The 20,645-nt window shown below is 42.9% G+C and overlaps 1 protein-coding gene across 11 annotated transcripts in view; it reads left to right on the top strand.

The window, feature by feature from the left end:
• Positions 1 to 20,645, top strand: part of ARHGEF10L (Rho guanine nucleotide exchange factor 10 like) — a 552,090-nt gene that overhangs the window by 463,852 nt on the left and 67,593 nt on the right. For 10 of the 11 annotated variants that reach the window (XM_069240675.1, XM_069240678.1, XM_069240676.1 and 7 more), the window contains 4 exons: positions 500 to 586; positions 6,362 to 6,582; positions 7,334 to 7,488; positions 15,851 to 15,993. In XM_069240675.1, coding sequence (XP_069096776.1) covers positions 500 to 586; positions 6,362 to 6,582; positions 7,334 to 7,488; positions 15,851 to 15,993 — 606 coding nt within the window. The remainder of the gene's footprint in view (positions 1 to 499; positions 587 to 6,361; positions 6,583 to 7,333; positions 7,489 to 15,850; positions 15,994 to 20,645) is intronic. The other variant, XM_069240680.1, reaches the window with a different exon arrangement.

The raw sequence follows: 20,645 nt of genomic DNA on the forward strand, positions 1-20,645 counted from the left end.
CTCTTTGACTACCCAGAATCTTTGCTAGTTTGTAGCATACAGAAGGGTTTTCTTTCTTGCAGTGCCTCCTTTGTCCCTTGTGCCCCTGAATCCCCAGTGAATGCCGTAGTAATGTACGACCCGGAAGTGCTGTTGTCTTTGTCTGCCACAGCAGAGGCCCATCTGCCATCTTCTGCGGTCCGTGTTTCACATGGAGGCCTCCAGGTAGCAGTATTCCTACTTTTTAATTGGATCCTGACATCATAACCATTTCTGCACACGCTCTTCTCTCCAACTGAGAGCAGGGCTTCACCTTTCACATTTCCTAAGAGGCCAGGGTCGAATCACTCACCATCTAGGGCAGAGCTCACACGTTCCACACAAAAATGTCATACCTAATCAAATCTTCCCAGGGTCTCCTCATTGTACTAAACATTGGTGGTGATATCCTGAATGGAGGGGTGGAAGGTTGTCTTAGGTGTCCAAAGAACTTAAAATAGAAGTATTTCTCTTTTTTCAGCTTGGAGCGATTGCACACAACCCTGTTCAGACTTCACTGCTTGGATTCTCCGCTCTCAGCACCTCCCTACCTCCAGGATTCCTCTGGGTGAGTGAGTAGCAGAAGCCGAATTTCTTATACTCAAGGGCGCTGCATTTGAAGGGTTTATGGAAAAGGGCTTGATAAAGGCTGTGGAATTGTATATTGCCCACTTGAATATGAATTACCAGTTAGTTACTTAAATAGCAGTTAATTCACTATTGCCACCGTACGTGAATCCTCCCGAGCCACTAACATTTTATTCACCAGTGTTTCTACAGTTTTACACACATCTTATACAAACATGGGAAAGGCTCTTCTATTTGTATGTGCCTCCTGTCCATAATGTACGTCTGCTTCATGAGGGAGTGGCGGGTACCATTTTCTATGATAATTATCTATATGTGAGATGTGCAGAATATAATATGATATTTATTACCATTGTTGAGTGTGTGGAGGGGTAGTGAATCACGAGAAGCAATATCTCAAGTGGCTCTGATGCCTCTCCTCTCCCTCAGCAATAGAGGTAAATATCATACTATATTCTCTACATGTGTAGTTTTTGTCATTTTCATATTTATTTATTTTAAATAAAGTATATTTAGCCAAAACCAGAATGCAGTGGCTTAACTGTATGTATTTAGAATACATCCATATTGAATAAGCCCTGTGACAAATAGGTGAATTGTTTCCATATGTAAAGTAATCAGTGTAAATATATATAGAACAACTGTACTAATAAATGCACATTAGGGTGCTTATTGCTCCTGTGCAAATGTAAAATTCGAGATTATTACACCAGTACAGCAAATTGACATGAGAAAACCACTTTTCACAGCCACTGAGATAAAATGTAACTCTTACTCGAGAAACAACTCTCCTAATAATTGTAAAGCCTCTTCATTGTGATTTTACCATACGGCACAAATTGAACTCCTTGCAACCCGGACTTGTTTAAATAGCTTTTATTAAAAAAAGTGCACTTTAAAATCCCGTGTCATTGACTATATATACAGATGCACACAGTATAAAATGTACTATACGGTGCCAGTACTCACTGTGTTGTTATGTTTGAGACCGAGTTTCCATCGAAGTAGGATTTTATAATTTGCTTACAAATTTTGACTCAGTGGACGATTTAAACTATGGGTACGCACTCTGTCAGCTAAATTTTGTCATGCCAAGTTTCCTGAAGTTCCATCATTGAAAAAAAAGTTCATGAGGAGTGAAAACGTGTATCATTTTCTATTGCCGCTCGCTCAGAATTATTCGGTTTTCTTTTACAGAAAGAGCAAAAACGCTGAGCCAATAACACCAAACGTGGCTTGAAAGTAGAACATTACTCGGAATGTGTGTTTTTTGTTTGCTGTAAATCCTTTGTGCCCGGCATAATTTAAATGGTTATCACTTTTACATATTTCTGCCATTTAAACGCACGAGTCATGATTTACGAATCATGTCTTATTTATTTTTTATATAAACTAAATGATTGGCTGGATTAGGGCTAAAAAAAGTTTTGGGACATCTCGAAACTTTGAAGTCAGCATAAACGTGCAAGTTTTGTGCTGTGAAAATCAAAATTCTACAGCCATTATGAGGTAAACCCCAAAGGTGACTAATCCTAAGGCGCTGGTGAGAGTTAACTAGAAGCCTGGAGAACATAAGACAATAATGAGGAAAAAGGCATTGTTTTAGTCATGGAACTGATCTTGCCACGGCCATGTTAAATGCTGGATTTGCACCTCGTTCTGTTGAGTCAGAGTAGAATGGTGAGTTTCTTGCAGTGTAAAAAAAAAAAAAAAAAAAGCAACAACACAGTCAAAATGTAAAATATGTGGCTAGCTTTGCTTGAAAGGCGCAGGAGGTTGGGCCTAACTGCAGACTAGGCCCTGTGCCTAGCCTCTGCTGTGCAGTGCCTACCCTAGGTTAATTGCAGAGTCTGGACGCAGACAAGACCCTGCTTTCAAACACCACTGGTTAGGGAGGAAAGCCCTGCATGGCGGGGATTGGGCAAACCAGGCAGGTTTGGTGCAGGGCACGGATGTAGCTCCCACTGGTGCAGAAGGTGCAGTGGCACCAAGGCCATGAAGGGACCTATTGAGCCCTAATTGTTACTGTATTTTACACCACCAACAGCAGTGAAAAGGGCTGTTTTCCTTGCTTGCACCAGGGTCCATCACATCCTTGCTACGCTATTGGTGTAGTGCAGTCTTTTGTCTAACCCCCATTGCTCACTGTCAAAGGCGGTGCACAATGGGGTTAAAAACTAAGGGCTTAAAAAAAATTAAATTCACTGAAAAAACAGAAAACGGAGTTATCTTTTGTGTCTCAGTCATATAAAACCACTGAAAGTCAACAGTTATGTTTGTGAGTACATTCAAAACATGGCATAACGCATGGCCATCTGTCATGCTAGGCCATTTCAAACGCTGTACGAGATTGGCATTTGTGGTACTGCCTTGCAATGGTTTCAAGAGTTCTTAAAAAATAGAACACAGACTATCTCTTTGGGCACCTTTGAGTCTCACACAATGTTGATTGGCAAGGGGGTACCCCAGGGCTCCTGTTTAAGCCCCACACTGTTTAACATTTACGTCGCCCCACTAGCTGCTAATGCTAGAACCTTTGGTTTTGAAATGATCATATGCGGATGATCTCCTTTGATAAAGACTTGGAGAAATTAAGGGTCAGTTCTCCCATGGCATGCAAGTGAGAGCAGAATGGATGGCAGCAAACTGTTTACAACTGAATGCTGACAAAATTGAGATCATGCTATTTGGTAATGCCCAGCAACTTTGGACCCCGGATTGGTGGCCTGTAGAAGTAGGCTCTGCTCCTACACCCGGGTAGGTCATTAACAATCTAGGCCTGAAAATATATCAGTCTCTGTGAAAGACCACGTTGCCGCCATTAGCGGAAGCTGCTGCAACATGATGCGGTTGCTGGAGAAAGCTTTCTCTTACCTTCCACCCTCTGCCAGGAAAACTCTTGTCCAGGCTCTGATTATCTGCAAATTAGACTATGGCACTGCCTTACTTGCCTCAGCAAATGAGATTTAATGGCTAGTTTGCGAGTGGTCCAAGGCACGGCTGCGCTGCTAGTTTGCAGGCTTCCTGCTGGTTCTGCATCCAAACCTTTGCTGAGAGCCCTGCACTGTCAGCCAATTAAGAAAAGGACTATTGTTAAAATCTGCTGCCTTACAGATAAATAATTAATGGGCAATTGTCCTAGCTATTTAGCACGTAAAAACGTAAACATTACTGTTCAGTTAGGAATTTACTTCCAAAGATGAAGCCATACTAACAGTTCCTCATGTTCTATTGACAAGACCCAGTGGCAGGTCCTTCACTTACCTGGCTCCGTCTTATTGGAATAACTTGCCTTATCACATCTGCATTTGTCCTGATTATGTCAAAATCAGTAAACAGTTTATGACAGTTCTATTTTAATCTTTGCATCCTGCCTTGCCTGTGTTTATCTATAGCACCGAGCTACCTCTTCAGGGCGATTCGTGAGCTACAGCAAGCTATATTAACATGCTCTTCTCCAGTTAACTGTTTTTATCTGTGTGTGCCATGGACAAATAGGTGTTTTGTGCATGATGCACGACCATGAATTATGTCATGAGTGCACTCACAAACTTAACTGGTGAATTTCAGTGGTTTTACATGTTTTAGCTACAAACATAACTCTGTTTTCTTCAGTGAACCTATACATATTTGTATGTGTGTGTACATCTATATATATCTATATATATTAGCCACTGAAAAAAACAAAGGTTGAAGTAATGTTATAGTCAGGTGAAATGTCCAATTATGACTTAGGGGGTTATTACAACTTTGGAGGAGGTGTTAATCCGTCCCAAAAGTGACGGATATACCACCAGCCGTATTACGAGTCCATTATATCCTATGGAACTCGTAATACGGCTGGTGGTAAACCCGTCACATTTGGGACGGATTAACACCTCCTCCAAAGTTGTAATAACCCCCTTAATGTTTTAAACTCTCAAAACCACAGCAATTCACCAGTGGTGTCCTAACGTAACTGTAACTAGTGCACAGTTTTCTCATCAATAATTTCATTGCAAATGTTGCAGTGATATTATTGATAATGTCATAGAAGATTTTGTGAGTGATGTAATATGTGGGGTAAATAGCAGTGCATGGAGGGTTCGCGAGTTATAGTTACGTTAGGACACGAGTAATGGTTACTTGAGTACTGATGAATTTCTGTGATTTTGATAGTTTAAAACATTACGTTGTTTTTAATCATTTCACATAACTATAACATTACTTTACCCTTGTTTTTCCCCAATGAATTTCTAGTCTTTTTTTTTAAGTAATATTTTATTGTCATACATAAAGGCAGGTAGGAAACGGAAGTAGGGGGGGGGGTGCAGATGTAAGGGTGGGAGGGCATCAGGACACTGCAGAGACTGTGGACTTTTCGAAGGGTGTGTTTTGTTCTCCCCTTTACCATACGTTGGGCAGGTCCAGTGGCTGAGGCCAGATTGTGCTTGTAGCCCGAGCCTCATGTGATTTTTCCTACTGGATTTTCCAGACAGTAAATTCGTGTCCGGTCTTATTACACACCTAACTTCGGATGCTTTAACATTAAACCTCTAGCAGTTAAGCCTCTAGCAGTGATTGTCCAGGAGTACACCCCACACCCTCCCATCCTGTTCCTGGTTAGAATAAGAGTGTGCAAAGCCAAAGTACTGAGGTCCTCTAGTCAAAATACGTTTTGGGGTTTGACAGTGAAGCATATTGATGTAGGTCACGGAGGATGAAGAGGGTGCTTTCTTGGAATTTATGGTGAAAGGAACATAAATTGTCACATGTTGGATAAGCTGACATGTAACTCTCTGTTGTGAGAAGTCATACAACAGATTTCACACACCTTAGTATGGCATCTGTTTCTCTGGTGTGTCATTTTTGGTTTGTTTAGTCTCTTTGATGAACCTTTAGATGTTCAGCTCTTCAAAATGAACAACCACAAAAAAGTATTTCCCGAGTAACACACAAGAAGGTTTCCCACTGTTACACACTTTTATTTTCTGTGACAGGGGTTATATTTAAACTGTTTTCTGTGAACTAAACTTCTTATTTCATACAACAAATAACACATTCACCATTTAAGCACTGAGTATTCTGTGCCTGACCACATCCATATTGTAGCAAAGCAGAGATTGCTCTAATTTTGTGATTTAGTATTTTTCTCTAATGCCTAAAACTCCTTATCATCATAGTGTATCTTGCAGGAGCTACAACACGACATTTCATGCTTCTTGCAATTAGTCTTTCCTCAGACCATTTCTCTGTTCACCACCTTCACTTTCATCTTCCAGCTACATTTCACTTTCTCTATTCCTTTACGTTTTTGTACTATCATATAATTTTCTTTTTGTATTCTATGTGGTCTTTCTCTAGTTTCCCCCTCGCCCCCCACCTTTACATTTTTGCATTCCAGGAAATCTTTTGACAAATTGTTCATATACACTTCATACATATTTTTGCGTCTTGGATTACCACAGACCTCATGTACTCTTGGAGGAATGAGTTTCTTTTTGAAAACTTCTACCTCTAGGGATTGCTCTAAAGTCTAAATCTTTCCTCTACCCCATGACTGAGTATGCCTTCTGCATTAATCAAGTTATTTTCCTTAAGCTTCAAGTGAATGAAACATATTTAATTTAGCATTGCATCTTAGAAAGCCATTGCTGATGCGCCCCCCCAGGGCTTGATCCACTTGCTATCTTCGGCTTGTATGTATGTCAGCATTTGTTAGTGTACGGCTCAGCTCAGATCGCAATAGCTTATTTTGTTTCATTTTTGACTGCAGGTTGGCGGAGGCCAGGAGGCTGGATCTGGGCAGGTGCAGATCTTTTCCTTCAATCACTCGACTCCCCGGGCAGTGAAATCCTTCCCACTGGCATCCAGGGTGTTGTGCATGGAATATATCCCGGAGCGGGTCAGATTAGAGGATGAAGAAGAGCTTCCACCTGAGAGTGAGCCGTCTTCTACAGTGCGCCCTGTAATCTGCCTGGGTCTTCAGGATGGAAGGTTTGTACATAAGTGGCAACGGAAAGGATAGTGGTTGTACAGTCTGCTTGATCCAGCACAGAGTTCACATGTCTGTGCCTGAGAACTCAGTCTCCCCTCATCATGCAATGTCCAAGATGCTCTTTCTCTCTGCACAGGAGGTTATTTACCAAAGGACTGTCACTTCTGAATATGTATGACCACTTTTGCAGTTTGGTGAATGGGATACGCTGTCAAAACGTGGCAGATATCTCGTGGGCCATATTACACGTGCACAGGCTGTAAGGCACATTTAATACGGAATATTAGCCACGTGTGTGCTGGAGTATCCTGTCCATCAAACTCTAAGTAGTATACATTTGGTATGGCTGTGTCTCTTCCGGCACACATTGCACATGTGATGTTTTATTTGATGTTATTTTACCAATAATTATGGAGTTCTCAAACCCAAAGAGGTATACTCCCCTGTCACCCACTCTGTACATACTGTTTATATCCCAAAGTCGGTCTCCCTGAACACACTATCTTTGTATCCCAGAGTGGGGTCTCTCAGTCACCGTGCACTGTGCCTGTGCTTTCAATTCTTCCTTCTCTCTGGGCGTAAGTTGTAGAGCTCTGGGCCGGCCTCAGCACAAAGTGTACATGCCAGAGGAACACTCCTTATGACCCTCAACATTTTCTGCATTAATTCTCTCTTTGTCTCATACTGAACCGAAACATGGGGTCATGGAATTTGCTAACTTGTGTTCTTGTTTCTTCCCTCTTTCTACAGTATTGTGGTATATGGGAATGTGGACACAGGGACTCAGTGTCTCTTAACGTTTAAAAGTCCTGGGTTGCAACCAGTTTTGTGCCTGGTGCACACCCCTCAACACCTGTGTGCAGGCCTGCAGGATGGAACAGTAGCTGTATACACAAGCGACCAAGGTGAGGCAGCGATGTGACACTGTTTACTCTCTGTCTTTGACTTGCACACGGCTCCCTACTCTGGTGCAGTCCTTATGGGACCAGCAAGAAACTTTCATCAGGACTAACCTTTCCCTTGCAGCAAGAGACCAATGACTGAAGGCATGTCCTGACTGCACTCTCTCATTTGCCAGCGTTGTCAGACGTGTGGAACATCTAGTGCTGAAGGAATTATTCCTGTGTCTGCAAGCTGCTCGGACTGCTGCTACTCCTGCTGTGCCTCTGCTGTGTGTATGAGGGAAGCATCCATTGCTGTTGCCTGTGTGTATGCCTGCAGTGTGCGAAGGAAGCTTGCATTGTAGTTTAATAGATTATACGTCTTGTGCAAGTGGGATGCAAGTTTGCACTACTGCACCCCAGGCTCCACCTATTGTGTGTGTTCTCTTTGTGAAAATAAACTTAAACTCTGTGTATATTCGTGTTATCCTACCTGATGAATGCTTGAATGGAGCTCACACTGCTCTACCGAGGGGTGGGGGAGTGTGTGTGTGTCTTGCACTGCCCTTTAGTGTTTCTTTCAGTGCCTCTGTTCCTGCTGAGCTTGTTGTAATCCCACAAATGTGCTTAGAATATTATACCCATTCATTGTATTGAAGCCTCTAATGAAGCAGCTCAAGTCGTGCACATGTTGTGTATGATGAAAGCTATGCTGGTGCGATCCAAACTGTACCTGTTGTTGGGTGAATGAAACTTTCACTGCTGCCTGCGCTGTACTTGCTATCTGGTGTGAGCGACACGTAGTGCTACTGGCTGCGACATCCCCTTTCTTGGTGAAGAGAGCGCCACTCGTGCCTTCCTCACTCGTAATGCGTGAGGTGAGCTTGCCTTGCTGTTGGCTAAATCATCGGCGCGTGGAGAAGGGAAGCTTGCACTACTGAGTCCCTTGTGCATCTTTTTCACGACAAGTAAACTTACAATGCGGCTGCTTGCTGCACCCGCACAGCTTATAACTAGGATATTTTGTTTTCAGGGCTGTGTCTTTGTTTTGCTAGCGCTAAATACAATCGGAACAGTTTAAGTCTCACAAAAAGGGTTGAGACCTTCATTGGACAAGATTATTCCCCAGCTCTCCCCACTGCTTTTTTGCTTGTATGTGGTGTTATTTGAGAAAAATTTGTTTAAAGTAACTGTGAACTCCGCTGACGTTGGGTGCACGCACGGAATTATTCATGTTGGCTCTCAATTTAAAAGCTGTTAAAGTCACATTCACTCAGCCTCTCTCTGCTGAGTCGCCAAAGCTCCACCGACACCCTGTAATTCTGTACGAGGCCCTCTGCATATTTGTCAAAATCAGAAGGCAATGAAGTTATTATTTCTGCACCATAGAGCCATAAGCTGTTTCACCGTAGCTAGGCAAGCAGCAGGTCGGAGTGAGGTAAGTTGGGAATGCTGCCTTTGATCCTTAATGCTGACGAAAGACAGATACTGTAGCACTGCACAGCTATATATTTGCCCACAGTACTGGAGTGACAGGGGTCTGGTCAGTTTGGACTTAGAGTTATCGTCTGAGCTTTTTGTGGATCAGAGTGATGGGGGCAGAAAGACTGTTGCAGTTCAAGCCAGTTATCCTGCCCCTGCGAGATTTGGCCCACCCCAAGTGCTTCTGCCATGGTAGTGGCCTTGAGTGGTGCAAGAGCCTCCATGTTCAAGGCTACGGCTGAGCCTGCACCTTCCTTCTTCCACTGATGACCATTCGGGGGATGCCCAAGTTTGTGGAATTGATTTAGCAGACAATCCTTGGACTGTGTACTGAAATGGGAAGGGGTGGTAGTGTAGGAATAAGGTGAACATTAAGAGCTGTATGCCACCCATGACTCAAATCAGCGGTATGCTACAGGCAAGGCCAGAGTTCCATGTTCAGAGTTATATCTATGCGTGTGTATACCTCATTGGTGGGTTAGCATGGATGCTGTATGCCACCCATGACTCAAATCAGCGGTATGCTACAGGCAAGGCCAGAGTTCCATGTTCAGAGTTATATCTATGCGTGTGTATACCTCATTGGTGGGTTAGCATGGATGCTGTATGCCACCCATGACTCAAATCAGCGGTATGCTACAGGCAAGGCCAGAGTTCCATTTTCAGAGTTATATCTGTGCGTGTGCATACCTCATTGGTGGGTTAGCATGGATGCAGGAGGGCGGGTTTTCTGCTCTGACAGCGGTCTCTGTGGATCAGGTTTGTAAAGCAGGGCTTTTGGAGATCAAAGCCTGAGTGTAATGATAGAGAGTGGGCAGCACTGACTAGCATGGTAGCTGCAGGACATGATGCATGTACATTTTTGGAGATGACTGAAGTGCTCTGTATACTATCAGTAGATCTCTTGTAGCTTGGAATCATAGTGGCTTAATAGAGCTGAGTTTTCATCCCTCTACCTGGTTAGCAGCAGGTGGTGTACGTCAGTATTAGTTGCTTACTCAGAAATACTGATATGGAGAACTGGGTATTGTCAGGGGACGGTTCTCATTGGCTAACAAAGAGTGACACAATTGATGGGAATCTTCTGATGAGTGGACTGCACTTGACAAGAAGGAATATGCCTTTTACGTTCAAGGCTGTGGATAGCTTTTTTAGGCTACGTGGATTGGTTCTGACTGAACACTGTTGGGTGCTGCTGCTGTGGTTTCATAGCTGAGAACTCCTGCCCGCTGCTTGTTGAAGATCATGATTCTTCTAGCAGAACAGAAGAGGATCCTTACTGCTGTAGTCTGTTGAAGGCAATGAGCTTTCAACAGCGAATAAGCTATGTTGAATTTCTCCTTTGAAAAACACTAACATTTTAGCCGTACAGCAAACACTCTATACTACAAATGAACAATTCTAGCTCTTAGTGTGTAGGCATATGTTGCCTCCCATAACACTGCCAAGTGGCAAACAGTGGGATACAGCAAAGGAAAAACTGAGAGGCACCATGGGGATTTAAGTCACCCACACCCAGTGAAGAGAAGTGAGACAGCCAAGGGATGGGGTCAGAATCTTTGTTATGATGAGAGTGTTTTATTCCCGTTCTTTTTTAATCTTTTTACATGCATTAAAAAACAGGGAGTAATGGGGCAGAGACCAAATACAATATATAGATAATGATTAGCAGACAGGCAGTACATCCATAAAAACTCAGTACGGCAAAAACCCCTCAAAAAGTGCATAATATACAATAACACAGCAGTGCAAATAGCAAAAGACAAAAGGGCAGATATCAGCCTCTAATAATTGCTAATATTTGCCTGGGAAATGGAGCAGAATAATAGATCATGCCCAATTCCTAAACCCTCCTTAACCCCCTTACACCGTGACCATCCCCACCGAGCCATCAATACATTACCACCAACTCTTCACAAAATGGATAGCATACTCTAAAAGTAGAAACCATGGTTGAAAAAGGAAAATATCATTGCTTAGTTAAGACCAAATGTGTCTAAGTGCTGACTAAACCAAGAAGGGACAGAGATATTACAGACACCAGCACTCCGAAGATGTAGAGATGACAGATTACAGATCTTAGAACCAAAAGTTTCCAATGGATGGATAAAAGGTAAAAACCTTTGTAGCAGTTATCAAAGAGAATGCCTATTTCAGGCTCTCCATCCATCTAGTGATAGGAGACCATATTCAACACCCCCCTGGTCTCCAGACCTTCCTCCTTTTGCATTAATTCAAATTAATCTCCAGTATATAAATTGATAGCAGTCTGGACCTCCATTCTGTAAGCATAGGGGGCCTACATTTAACCTATCCGAAGCTATACACATGTGTGCAGCTGACATTGCAATAAATATGATTCTCTATATGAGATGTTGGTGCTAGGTGAAACCTTTTCTATCCCTAGTAGCATCATCACATAAGTAATTTGCACCCGTTCCCCTGTGACCATGTTAATAAAAGAACCAATATCTTTTTTTTTTTTTTTTTTTAAAGGGGCCAGAGGTGAACAGGCAAAGTATATGAGAAAAATGTCAGCTTGATCTACTCTGACATCTGCTATCAGATCATTAACCTCATTTATACATTTTAACCGGGGTGTTGAACCTGGCCCTTTTTGCGGGGTCAGGCAGGATCTTGTGAACAACAGAGACTTTTCTCTGAAGTTGAGCAACTCAAAGGCAGAAAGTGGTATACGTATTGGACCCAAAACCCAAGACTTTAGATTACTTCAAGGATTCAAGAGGAACCTCTGCTTGGAGAATAGCTGAAGAGATGAGGAGCGCTACCCTGTCCCGTGACTGTGCTGTGTTGGGCTATCCTACAGTTGCTGCTTCTGCCTCTGCAGGAGGACAGAGACTGGACTTTGTTGTGCATTCCTGCTTGAGAAGTATCTCCAAGGGCTTGGAGTAGAGCTTGCCTCCTGTTTTGAAGCCTCAGGGACAGCAAAGGATTCACCATCCAGTTCAGAGTCTGCATGCTGTGGACTCTAGCTTGCCAGAGGGTGCCATTTCAGTTCCTGGGCCCCTAGAAGTGAATTTCTGGAGAAAACCTGTCTAACGACACCATGCAACTTTGCTAAGGACGGCGCTGCATGAAAACCATGACGTCATTTGCCCCAAAGCCGTGGACCTCGCAGAAGCGTGACAACCCCAATGACTCCGCAGGCTTTGCGTCGCCAAGGGACTGACATCTCACAACCAATGCCGTCTCACCTCCACCGCTCTGCACTAAGGACCCGATGGCGCTGCGCAACTCCTCTGCCGGTATTTCAGAACCAACGCTGCATCGGATCTAGCAACGCCTCACTCCCCGACTCTGTGCCCCGGCCTGCTTTGTACTTGTTTGCAAACGTACTGTACCTTGCGGTCTATACGACTCCATAAACGGCGCCAGTGGCGTCGCAATGTGAGAAACAACTCCATTACAACGCCGCCTAATTCCAAATTGCAGCATTTGTGCCTGAAGGCATATTATTGTGTTTTTAAGTGCTGAGATCATATTTTTAATGGTGTATTGTGGACTTTTATCGTATTTGGTCTTGTTTTTTTAGATAAAATATTTACTATTTTTCTAAACCTGTGTTTTGTAGTGGTTCACTGTATTACTGCGTGTGTTGGTACAAACACATAACACGTTGTCTTTGAGTTAAGCCTGCCTGCTCGTGCAAAGCTACCAAGGGGGTGAGCTGGGGTTAACTGAGTGTGATTCTCCTTTACCCTGACTATAGTGAGGTTCCTTGCTTGGCCAGGGAGCAACCTGACTGCCAACCAAAGTCCCCATTTCTAAAACAGGGTACAATAACAATCGAATATAGTTTTGTAATGCTGGCTCTTTAGCCCTGCTGTGATCAATGCTTTAAAACTGAGATCAAGTGACTCCTGGAGAAGTAACCCTTTGATCACAAGTCTCCTTTCCCATTTGAGGCTCCACATCATCTGATTATCCTTATAGTAACAAAGAATAGATTGTACCAATTCTAGCACTTCTATCCACAGCATCGACTAAAGGGACCCAGCTAGGTGTGATATGACTCTGGTCCAGTTCTTTAAGAAAATCCCATATCTGCAGAAACTTAAAAATCTGCCCTCATCAGGTCATACTTTTCTTCGAGATCACTGAAAGAGAGCATTTACCCCTCCTCAAAAAAATCCTCCAGCACCATGATCACCTTCCGTGCCCACCATCTCCCTTCTGCATCATGAAACAGCTCTAGTAAAGCTCGAACCCCCCATAAATAATTGCATTTTTGGAGCTGAACTGCTGTTTTGACTTGTCGTCAAACCTTGCATGCCCCATGTAAAACCTTAAACTTTGTTTTCTTGTAATAGTTGGGCTCGCTATTTCTCAAAAGCCAGCCCTTTGCCTCCATGTCCAGTATTAACTCATAGATCGATGGAGATTCTGCCGGGCTTAAGTTCCCAGTTCTACCCGTAACCAATATACACAGATTATGAAGCATACAAGACAAATAATACAGTGTAAAATTTGGGACAGCCTACCCTGCAAGGTCCTTAGTTAGTACCATACATTTAGGGTTTCTTAAATTCCCAGAGGAAGCTGTAGCAAACACTTTCAAATTTAGCTAGCCAAAACTTAATAAATTCCAGGGGAATAACAGAATAAAAATAGCAGCTTAGCTAAAATTGTTATTTTCAGCACATTACACCTCCCTACAATCAAGAGGTGCAGATAGTTGATTCGCCTAAGTTCCTGTCCTACCTGGCCTAGGAGAGGAGCTAAATTCAGACAAACCAAGGTGATCTATATCTGATGAAATATGCACCCCCAAATACATAGCTTCCTCCACTCGTCGAGAATCCTCGAAGGTAGTTCTTTTTGTGCAAATAATCTGTGTTTTTGCTACATTGCGCTTATAACTGGAGTACGCCCCAAAAGACTCTGCTTCTTTCTCTATCTCACCTTAAATCTGTTGAAGGGTCAATAGTAATAACCGATATATCATCTGTGTGGGCCAGGACCTTATTTTTTAACTGATTCACCTCCACTGGGAGTTCCTTTCCAAGAGACTAATAAAAGAGTCGATATAGAGAGTAAATAATAATGGAAAGCATGGACAGCCCTGCCTCGTAGCTCTCATTATCAGGATTCTTTCAGACTCATTTCCCATATTGCGAAGTGCTGCACTAGAGGTTTAATTTAGTGCCTTAATGGGCTGGATGAAACTAGGTTCAAAACCCTGCCTCTAAAGGACTGGCCACAAATAGCCCCATGATACCTGGCCAAATGTTTTTTCAGCATCTAGTAACACCAACTCCATTTCTGTCTTAGTGACGTCAGAAATATCAAATAGTCCTATGTCTGTGTGTAATATCACAAGGGGTACCACGTGACATTGTTCACTTCCTGTTCTGTTCCTTTTCCTCTCTCATCTCACCCCCATCCCAACTTGTCTATCTTCTCAACCCACTCCCATAAATAGCTGGGTGAAACTATTCATGTTATGGCCCACACTGATTTTCCTCACATCTACTCAAGAGTGAGCTTTATGCCACATCCTAAAATCTCTCTACTCCATGAATGCTGAGAGAGGTTATGATTGATGGGTCAAGCACTGTTTTTCACGAAAAGAGTCTGGACCAATGCAGACAGGAGGTTTGATCCATTGTGACTTTTCCTGGTAGTCCGTGCTAAAAGGTCGATTTCCAGAATGTTCCTAGAAGTCTGCCACTGATTAAAGGCCAGTGCTGGCAGGCACACAGCAGAGTAAGTAAGTCAAAGCCATGCGATGAGGCTGTAGGAATCTTCTATTGCTGGAGGGAGCTGAGAGAAAGCATCTACAGTAGAGCAGCCCAGGATATGAGATATACAGATGGAGAAAGCCACACGACAAATAAGAAGAGTACCAACCTGAGAGCTGGGGGATTTGTGGGGGGTTTCACAGTGGCATAACAAAACTGGCGGGGGTCCTTCCTGCATAGAACACGGAGGGCCCCCCACATCCTCCGGATTCACTCAAGCCAGTTGCTGGTCTGAAGGGCCCGTTGGAGCTCGGCCCACCCCTGCCCCACCATATTGCAGGGGCTGTACCCGGTTCCTTTAGGCTTCAAATAAATATCTCTAGCCGCACGATCACTGTAGGAATTTCAGTTGATCCAGTAAAAAATACAAGTATGCGATCCCCTGTGAACTAGGATTCAAAGACAATCACCAGCCTATCCCTTGAAATCAGGTTGGGAATTAAGGTAGACTGTATTTAAGGGAAATTACTAAACGGACACCAAGATAATCAGTGTTTCGAATAAGGCTGAGATCTCTGAGATTTTAGGCTGTCAAGTAGTATTTCACACGTGCAAGGCCGTAATTTTCTTTCCTCACGGCCGTCCTCGAGTCAGTGTACATACATGTGTGTAGGATTTCAGATTAATTATAGAGGTGTGCTAATAAATGTAAGTCCTTAATTTTTACTTGTTTCGGGAACCATGCTGGTATTGCTGCTTTGAGTGATCAGAGTTCATGTGCTAAATATGTTATACTATTCTTACAGGTGCGTCAGAACCATACCCCAAGTATCAACAAGTCAGTCGGAGCTTCTAAGAAAATGTAGCTTCGAAAATAGGATATCAGGACTGAGGTGCATTGACAGAGCTCTGCATCAGCCTCAATAATAGAATAGCATAGGATGCAGCTGTTGAGGTTTTGGATGTCTAGGCAGAGCTGCGTTTGGGCCTCATGCTGGAATAGGAAGGGCCACAGTTCTGGATTAATGTGCAGTTGCATATCCCTGTATTTGCCACGTTGTTGTTATGGCAGCGATGATTTAAGATTATTAGTGAGATCCACAGGACCATATTGCTGGAATAAGTATGTGTGCTGCTGGTCACGTATTGCAGTTCAATGGATTGTTTTTTATTTGTTTTGACTGTACTCTTTCTCCTTCCAGAAGACCTCTGGGTCCATGAGTCGTCCTCATGCGTGAAGATTGGGCCCTGGCCTGTGAGGTGTCTCCTGGCTCTGGAAGACTATGTGTGGGCGAGCTGCGGGAACAGAGTTTCTGTGCTGGACCCTAATACACTGCGAACTCAGGTACACCCAAGATAGTCCATTTAAAAAATATATATTTTTGTTTTTTTTCTTCCTTGCATCTCTGCTTTCTTCCTTACCCCGCATCTCATTCTCCACTTGTATCCTCTTTCTTCTTTTCTTCTTCTTTACCTTCCTTTGAGAGGAATTCCTGCCAGGGAAGGAATTCGAGAATACTTAAAGGTTTAATACACCTAAGCAAAGCCTCACAAATGCCCAAATCTAGTCGTTTTCATGTAGGGGCAAATCAGAAGGTTTCTTTGAAGAACTCGTTGGCATATCAGTACTAGCTCTGGTTCACCTTCCAAGCATAAGATTTGTTGTGGAAAGCATAAATGCACAAAAAAGATGAGTTTAGGCATAAGGACTCGTAGCATTATGAATTTTGATTCCAAAAAGTAGATAAAGTGGCCCATGGAAAAATATTTCAAATTTAGTTTAACTGTTTCTGAAATTATACATGAAATTATACATAGGATCAGCCATTTTGGTTAGAGTATGGAGGCCTATTAATGTAAACAAGAGCGAGGAAAAGATCAGTAATATAACAACCATTCTGTTTTGGGTCTTTTCATCACAAGCAGAACCACAAAGAAGGTCAAAATGTGAGCAGACCTAGGCACAGTTTTAAGTGGGAGCTTGAGACCTTTTAGAAACGTAACCTCTGCAATTAGGCGTTTTACTGGAGCTCAGTCTTAACTAGCTGCAGTTGCCCTAATGTGCTTTCAAAGAAAGGCTACGCAACACCACTTACTGTGCGCTTAGAGTTTGTGGTTGCATTTCTGTAAAGTCTGATGCGCTGCTGTCACAGGGGAGAGGACGGTGAGTCCGGGTGGGTCACACTTTCTGAGGTAGATGGTGCCTACTTTATACTGCTCCCGTCGTTCCCCTTAACTCGTGTAACTGAGTTTTTTCACTGCCTGTAGGCCTTTGTAGACTTTCAGGCTCACATTTCTTTGGAGTTAAAAAGCATCAACTCAGAGCCTCTACCCCACAATGATATAATTAGGGCTGGACTGGGAACCAAAAACAACCATGGCAAAAAATGTAAAAAGAAGCCCTGCTCCTTTCCACGTTTCATGTCTCTCTCTCTTTCCTCTCACGAACCCGCCCCCCTTCCCCCCCCCCCCCCCGACCCCCCCCACCCCCCCCCCCAGTCCAGCCCACTTGGGAATTTCCTGGTGAAAAAGCGGGCCGCTCAGGCTTGGGTATAGTGCCCACTAGTAGCCTTCACTCACCTACCTATGTATCAAGCAGCCATAGCCCTTTAGAACTGGCTCCGCGAGAGAGGGTTACATCTGTGCTGGGCGTTTGAGATTGCTTATTTAGTTCTGCTGTCTTCTCCACTTCTTTCACCTGATTGTTCTCAGCCACCCAAAAATGTTTAAACAGAGACTTCAGGCAGCAGAGCCCAATGGAGGTCAGTCATTTCACAACCCAGGAACCAAGTCAGCAGTCGTCTTGTCTCAAGGGAACCTAAACGTTGCCTTCAAAAGTCTTATTACATAAACGTTAGCAAAAACTACATTAGCATGAAAGAAAAGTAGCTCCGACTCAGCACAATTTGGTAGGGTAAATGCATGACACGTCTAGGACTGAAGGGCCTCTGCTTAGAAACCTTCTGCCTCCTTCCCGTGTACTTTTGTTATATTTTCCAGGTGTTTACACTTCATTTAGCGTAAAAATCATGCAAGCCCTCTGAAGGTGCTTCATGTTGGGTTTGACTTTGTTGAACATATAGGCTGCGCTGTGTTGTGTGATAGACACCCAAAATGTACGCTTTTCAGTGGTTCTGGAACAGTTTTTAGAATGCGGGTGCTGATGTCAATGTTACATCACTGCTGTCATGAGGACTGTGATACATCCAAGAATCGCACAAAGCTCAAGTGTAGCTAATAAGCCCTGCCCCTTCAGCAGACGAGTGAATGTTGGTGTGGTAGGTAGCTGAAGGTACATTTTGGAGCACACAGCCGTAAATCTATTTCTAACGCATGGTGTGGAAAAGCACTGTCATTTAGACACCACATTTTCCAATGAAATGGCCACTAAATTTGCACGGATATGCAGTTTTAATGATAAAACTATATTGCGCACAAACGATAATGTGTGGAAATTGGACTTCAGTGAATGTTTATCATTTGCACATCACACAAGTGCCTTGATTTGTTTTAATCCTATTAAAATCTTTGTTTCATCACACTTCAAAATTACTAAAAATGTGCTTCATTTGGGCTTTCCTAACTGCTGGTATATATTCTCAAATCTTTCTACAGATCATTTACATTTATTTAAATTATATTGTGTGTTAGAAAAAATGACAACCCTCAGCCTTTCCTTTCACATTCCCTATATCCTAGCAAAAAGGGCACATAATTCACATTTCACAATCTTCTCATGTTGCTGTCAAAGAAAGGAAAGTGAACACCAATTTCCAAGATAAAAGAATAGCAGCAATTTGTCAGAAGCCACTACCTCACATTTGACCTGTGTCTTTGAACGTACAACACATGTGATACAATAAAACAAAACTTAAAGGCATCTTTATTGCTTGTTCACCTTATGAACAACAGCATGGTTATTTTGGGGGGTGAGGCAACCCCCCCAACACCCTTACTTGCATCACCTATTAACCCTTTCTGAGTGAGGGTGCCCTCTCACAACCCAGACTCTTAAAAGCAGGTTCTTATTCTATTAACATTTGTACCTTTATGTATGTAAGGAAGAATCCAAAACAGTAGTAATAGTTGGACATTTTGGGCTTCTAGTCATTATCAGAGCAAGTCATTATTACTCTGTCCAGGGTTAAAACTTAGAGAAGGGGCTCAACTACTAGATGGTGGTATAATGCACACCTTGTGAATCTAGAAGTGTCTCAAGCTGTACAACTATTGTTGCAGTTTAGTGTTTCTTACTGGCTCTCTCCCAATAATTGTCTCTCAGTCTCCATATCTATAGTTCCTTGTATTCATCGTGTCAGAGAAATGTGCAAATGGAGTATGTGATGTGATTCATTGGTGGAGTGCTGAATGGCGGATCTTCTGTGTGTTGAGCAGCACTTTTTAATCAAAACTAGCTATCGGGTCTTTCAATGGCCAGTGGTACCTAGTGTGCCTACCCTCTTTTATTGTATTACAGCATCACCTAAAATGTAAGAACGTTTGTTCACAGCCATGCAGATATTGCTTTTTAGTTCCCATCCACTCAATGGCTTCAGAGATTCTTCCTGACAGAAGCTGTTTTCTAGGTGTTGGCCACATATGCTTTCCCTACGATGCCAGCTCATAGATCCCACCACTCATGAACCAATTCCGTATTTATCTACTTGGGTGCCAAAAATGAAAGGGAGACATCGCTCATGGTGCCAAGCATGTTGAAAGGGTTCAGTCTTTGTGATAAAAGTACTTTCCTAGCTCTGATGCATTCTTGGCATGGTGAAAGGATTTTTGCCATGGGATTTGCTTATCGACTGTTGGAAATCGGACAGAGAGGGGAGTAATTATTATTTATATCACAAAGGTTTTCATTCCTGTGTTAATCAGAATGTTATGTATTCCCCAACCTAGAGGAGGCATTAATGCTGTTAGGTGAGGACAAATGAGCCTTTTGATAATAATGGGCAGTTCCCAGGACAAGAAAAAATTCTATGATGAGGATTTTTCGAACTCTAATGGCCAGTAGACATTTCAGCTTTTCGGAAAGGAATACAAAATTACGATTTATATAAAACTCAACAGAAACAAGCTTTGAAAATGTTTGAACACTATCAATTTATAGCTGTTCAACTATTAAATGTCCTTCTGTGTTGGGAAAAGAAAACAGTAAATACACTTCTCCAAAAAGTAATGCTATAAGGTGGTCATTGTGGTTATAGATACATGTTAACCCCCACACCATGTAAGATAAAATAGGGATTGGCAAAGTTCCTAGTTTTATTGTTAAGGTAACTGTTAGACCTGGTGTCTTTGGTGTGGCTTCCTCTAACTTTTTGCCTTCTGACCTGCTGTTTTTCTGACTTTGATTTTGCTGGCTTTAGAACTCTGATCTCTTCACCACTGTTGAAGAGTGCTAAAGTGCATGTGCTTTTTCCCTAAAACATGATAACATTGGCTTATCCACAATCGGCCTATTTAATTTACTTATACGTCCCTAGTAAATTGTACTACAAGTGCCCAAGGCGTGTAAATTAAATGCTACTGGTGTACCTGCAGCACTGATTGTGCCACCCACTTCAGTAGCCCTTCATATATGGCTCAGGCCTGCCATTACACAGCCTGTGTGTGCAGTCTTCCTGTCAGGTTGACCTGGCAAGTTAACCCTCTTATCACAAAAAAGAAGGGGACTGGGAGGTTGTTGGTCCAGTGTACAATCTCCCAAATCTAATGAGTACAGTAACTGGGTACACTGTTCCATAAAGAAAGAGAATCAATACACACAGAGCTAGAGATAGTCAGTAGTTAAGGAGAGCCCTCACACACCCAATAGGGAGTCAAGCTTCATCACTGGGCAATCTCCTTGTCAGACCGGAGTTGCAATGCCTGACGGGCCACCCCTATTACGGTGGTGGTGCTTAACGGAGATCATCTACCAAATTTGGTTCGACCTAGGATGAATACTGACTGTTGAAATACATAGGAGAGAGGGGGAATTTTTTTATT

The sequence above is a fragment of the Pleurodeles waltl genome, chromosome 6 (genome assembly GCF_031143425.1).
Source record: "Pleurodeles waltl isolate 20211129_DDA chromosome 6, aPleWal1.hap1.20221129, whole genome shotgun sequence".
In the NCBI taxonomy this organism is placed as follows: Eukaryota; Metazoa; Chordata; class Amphibia; order Caudata; family Salamandridae; genus Pleurodeles; species Pleurodeles waltl.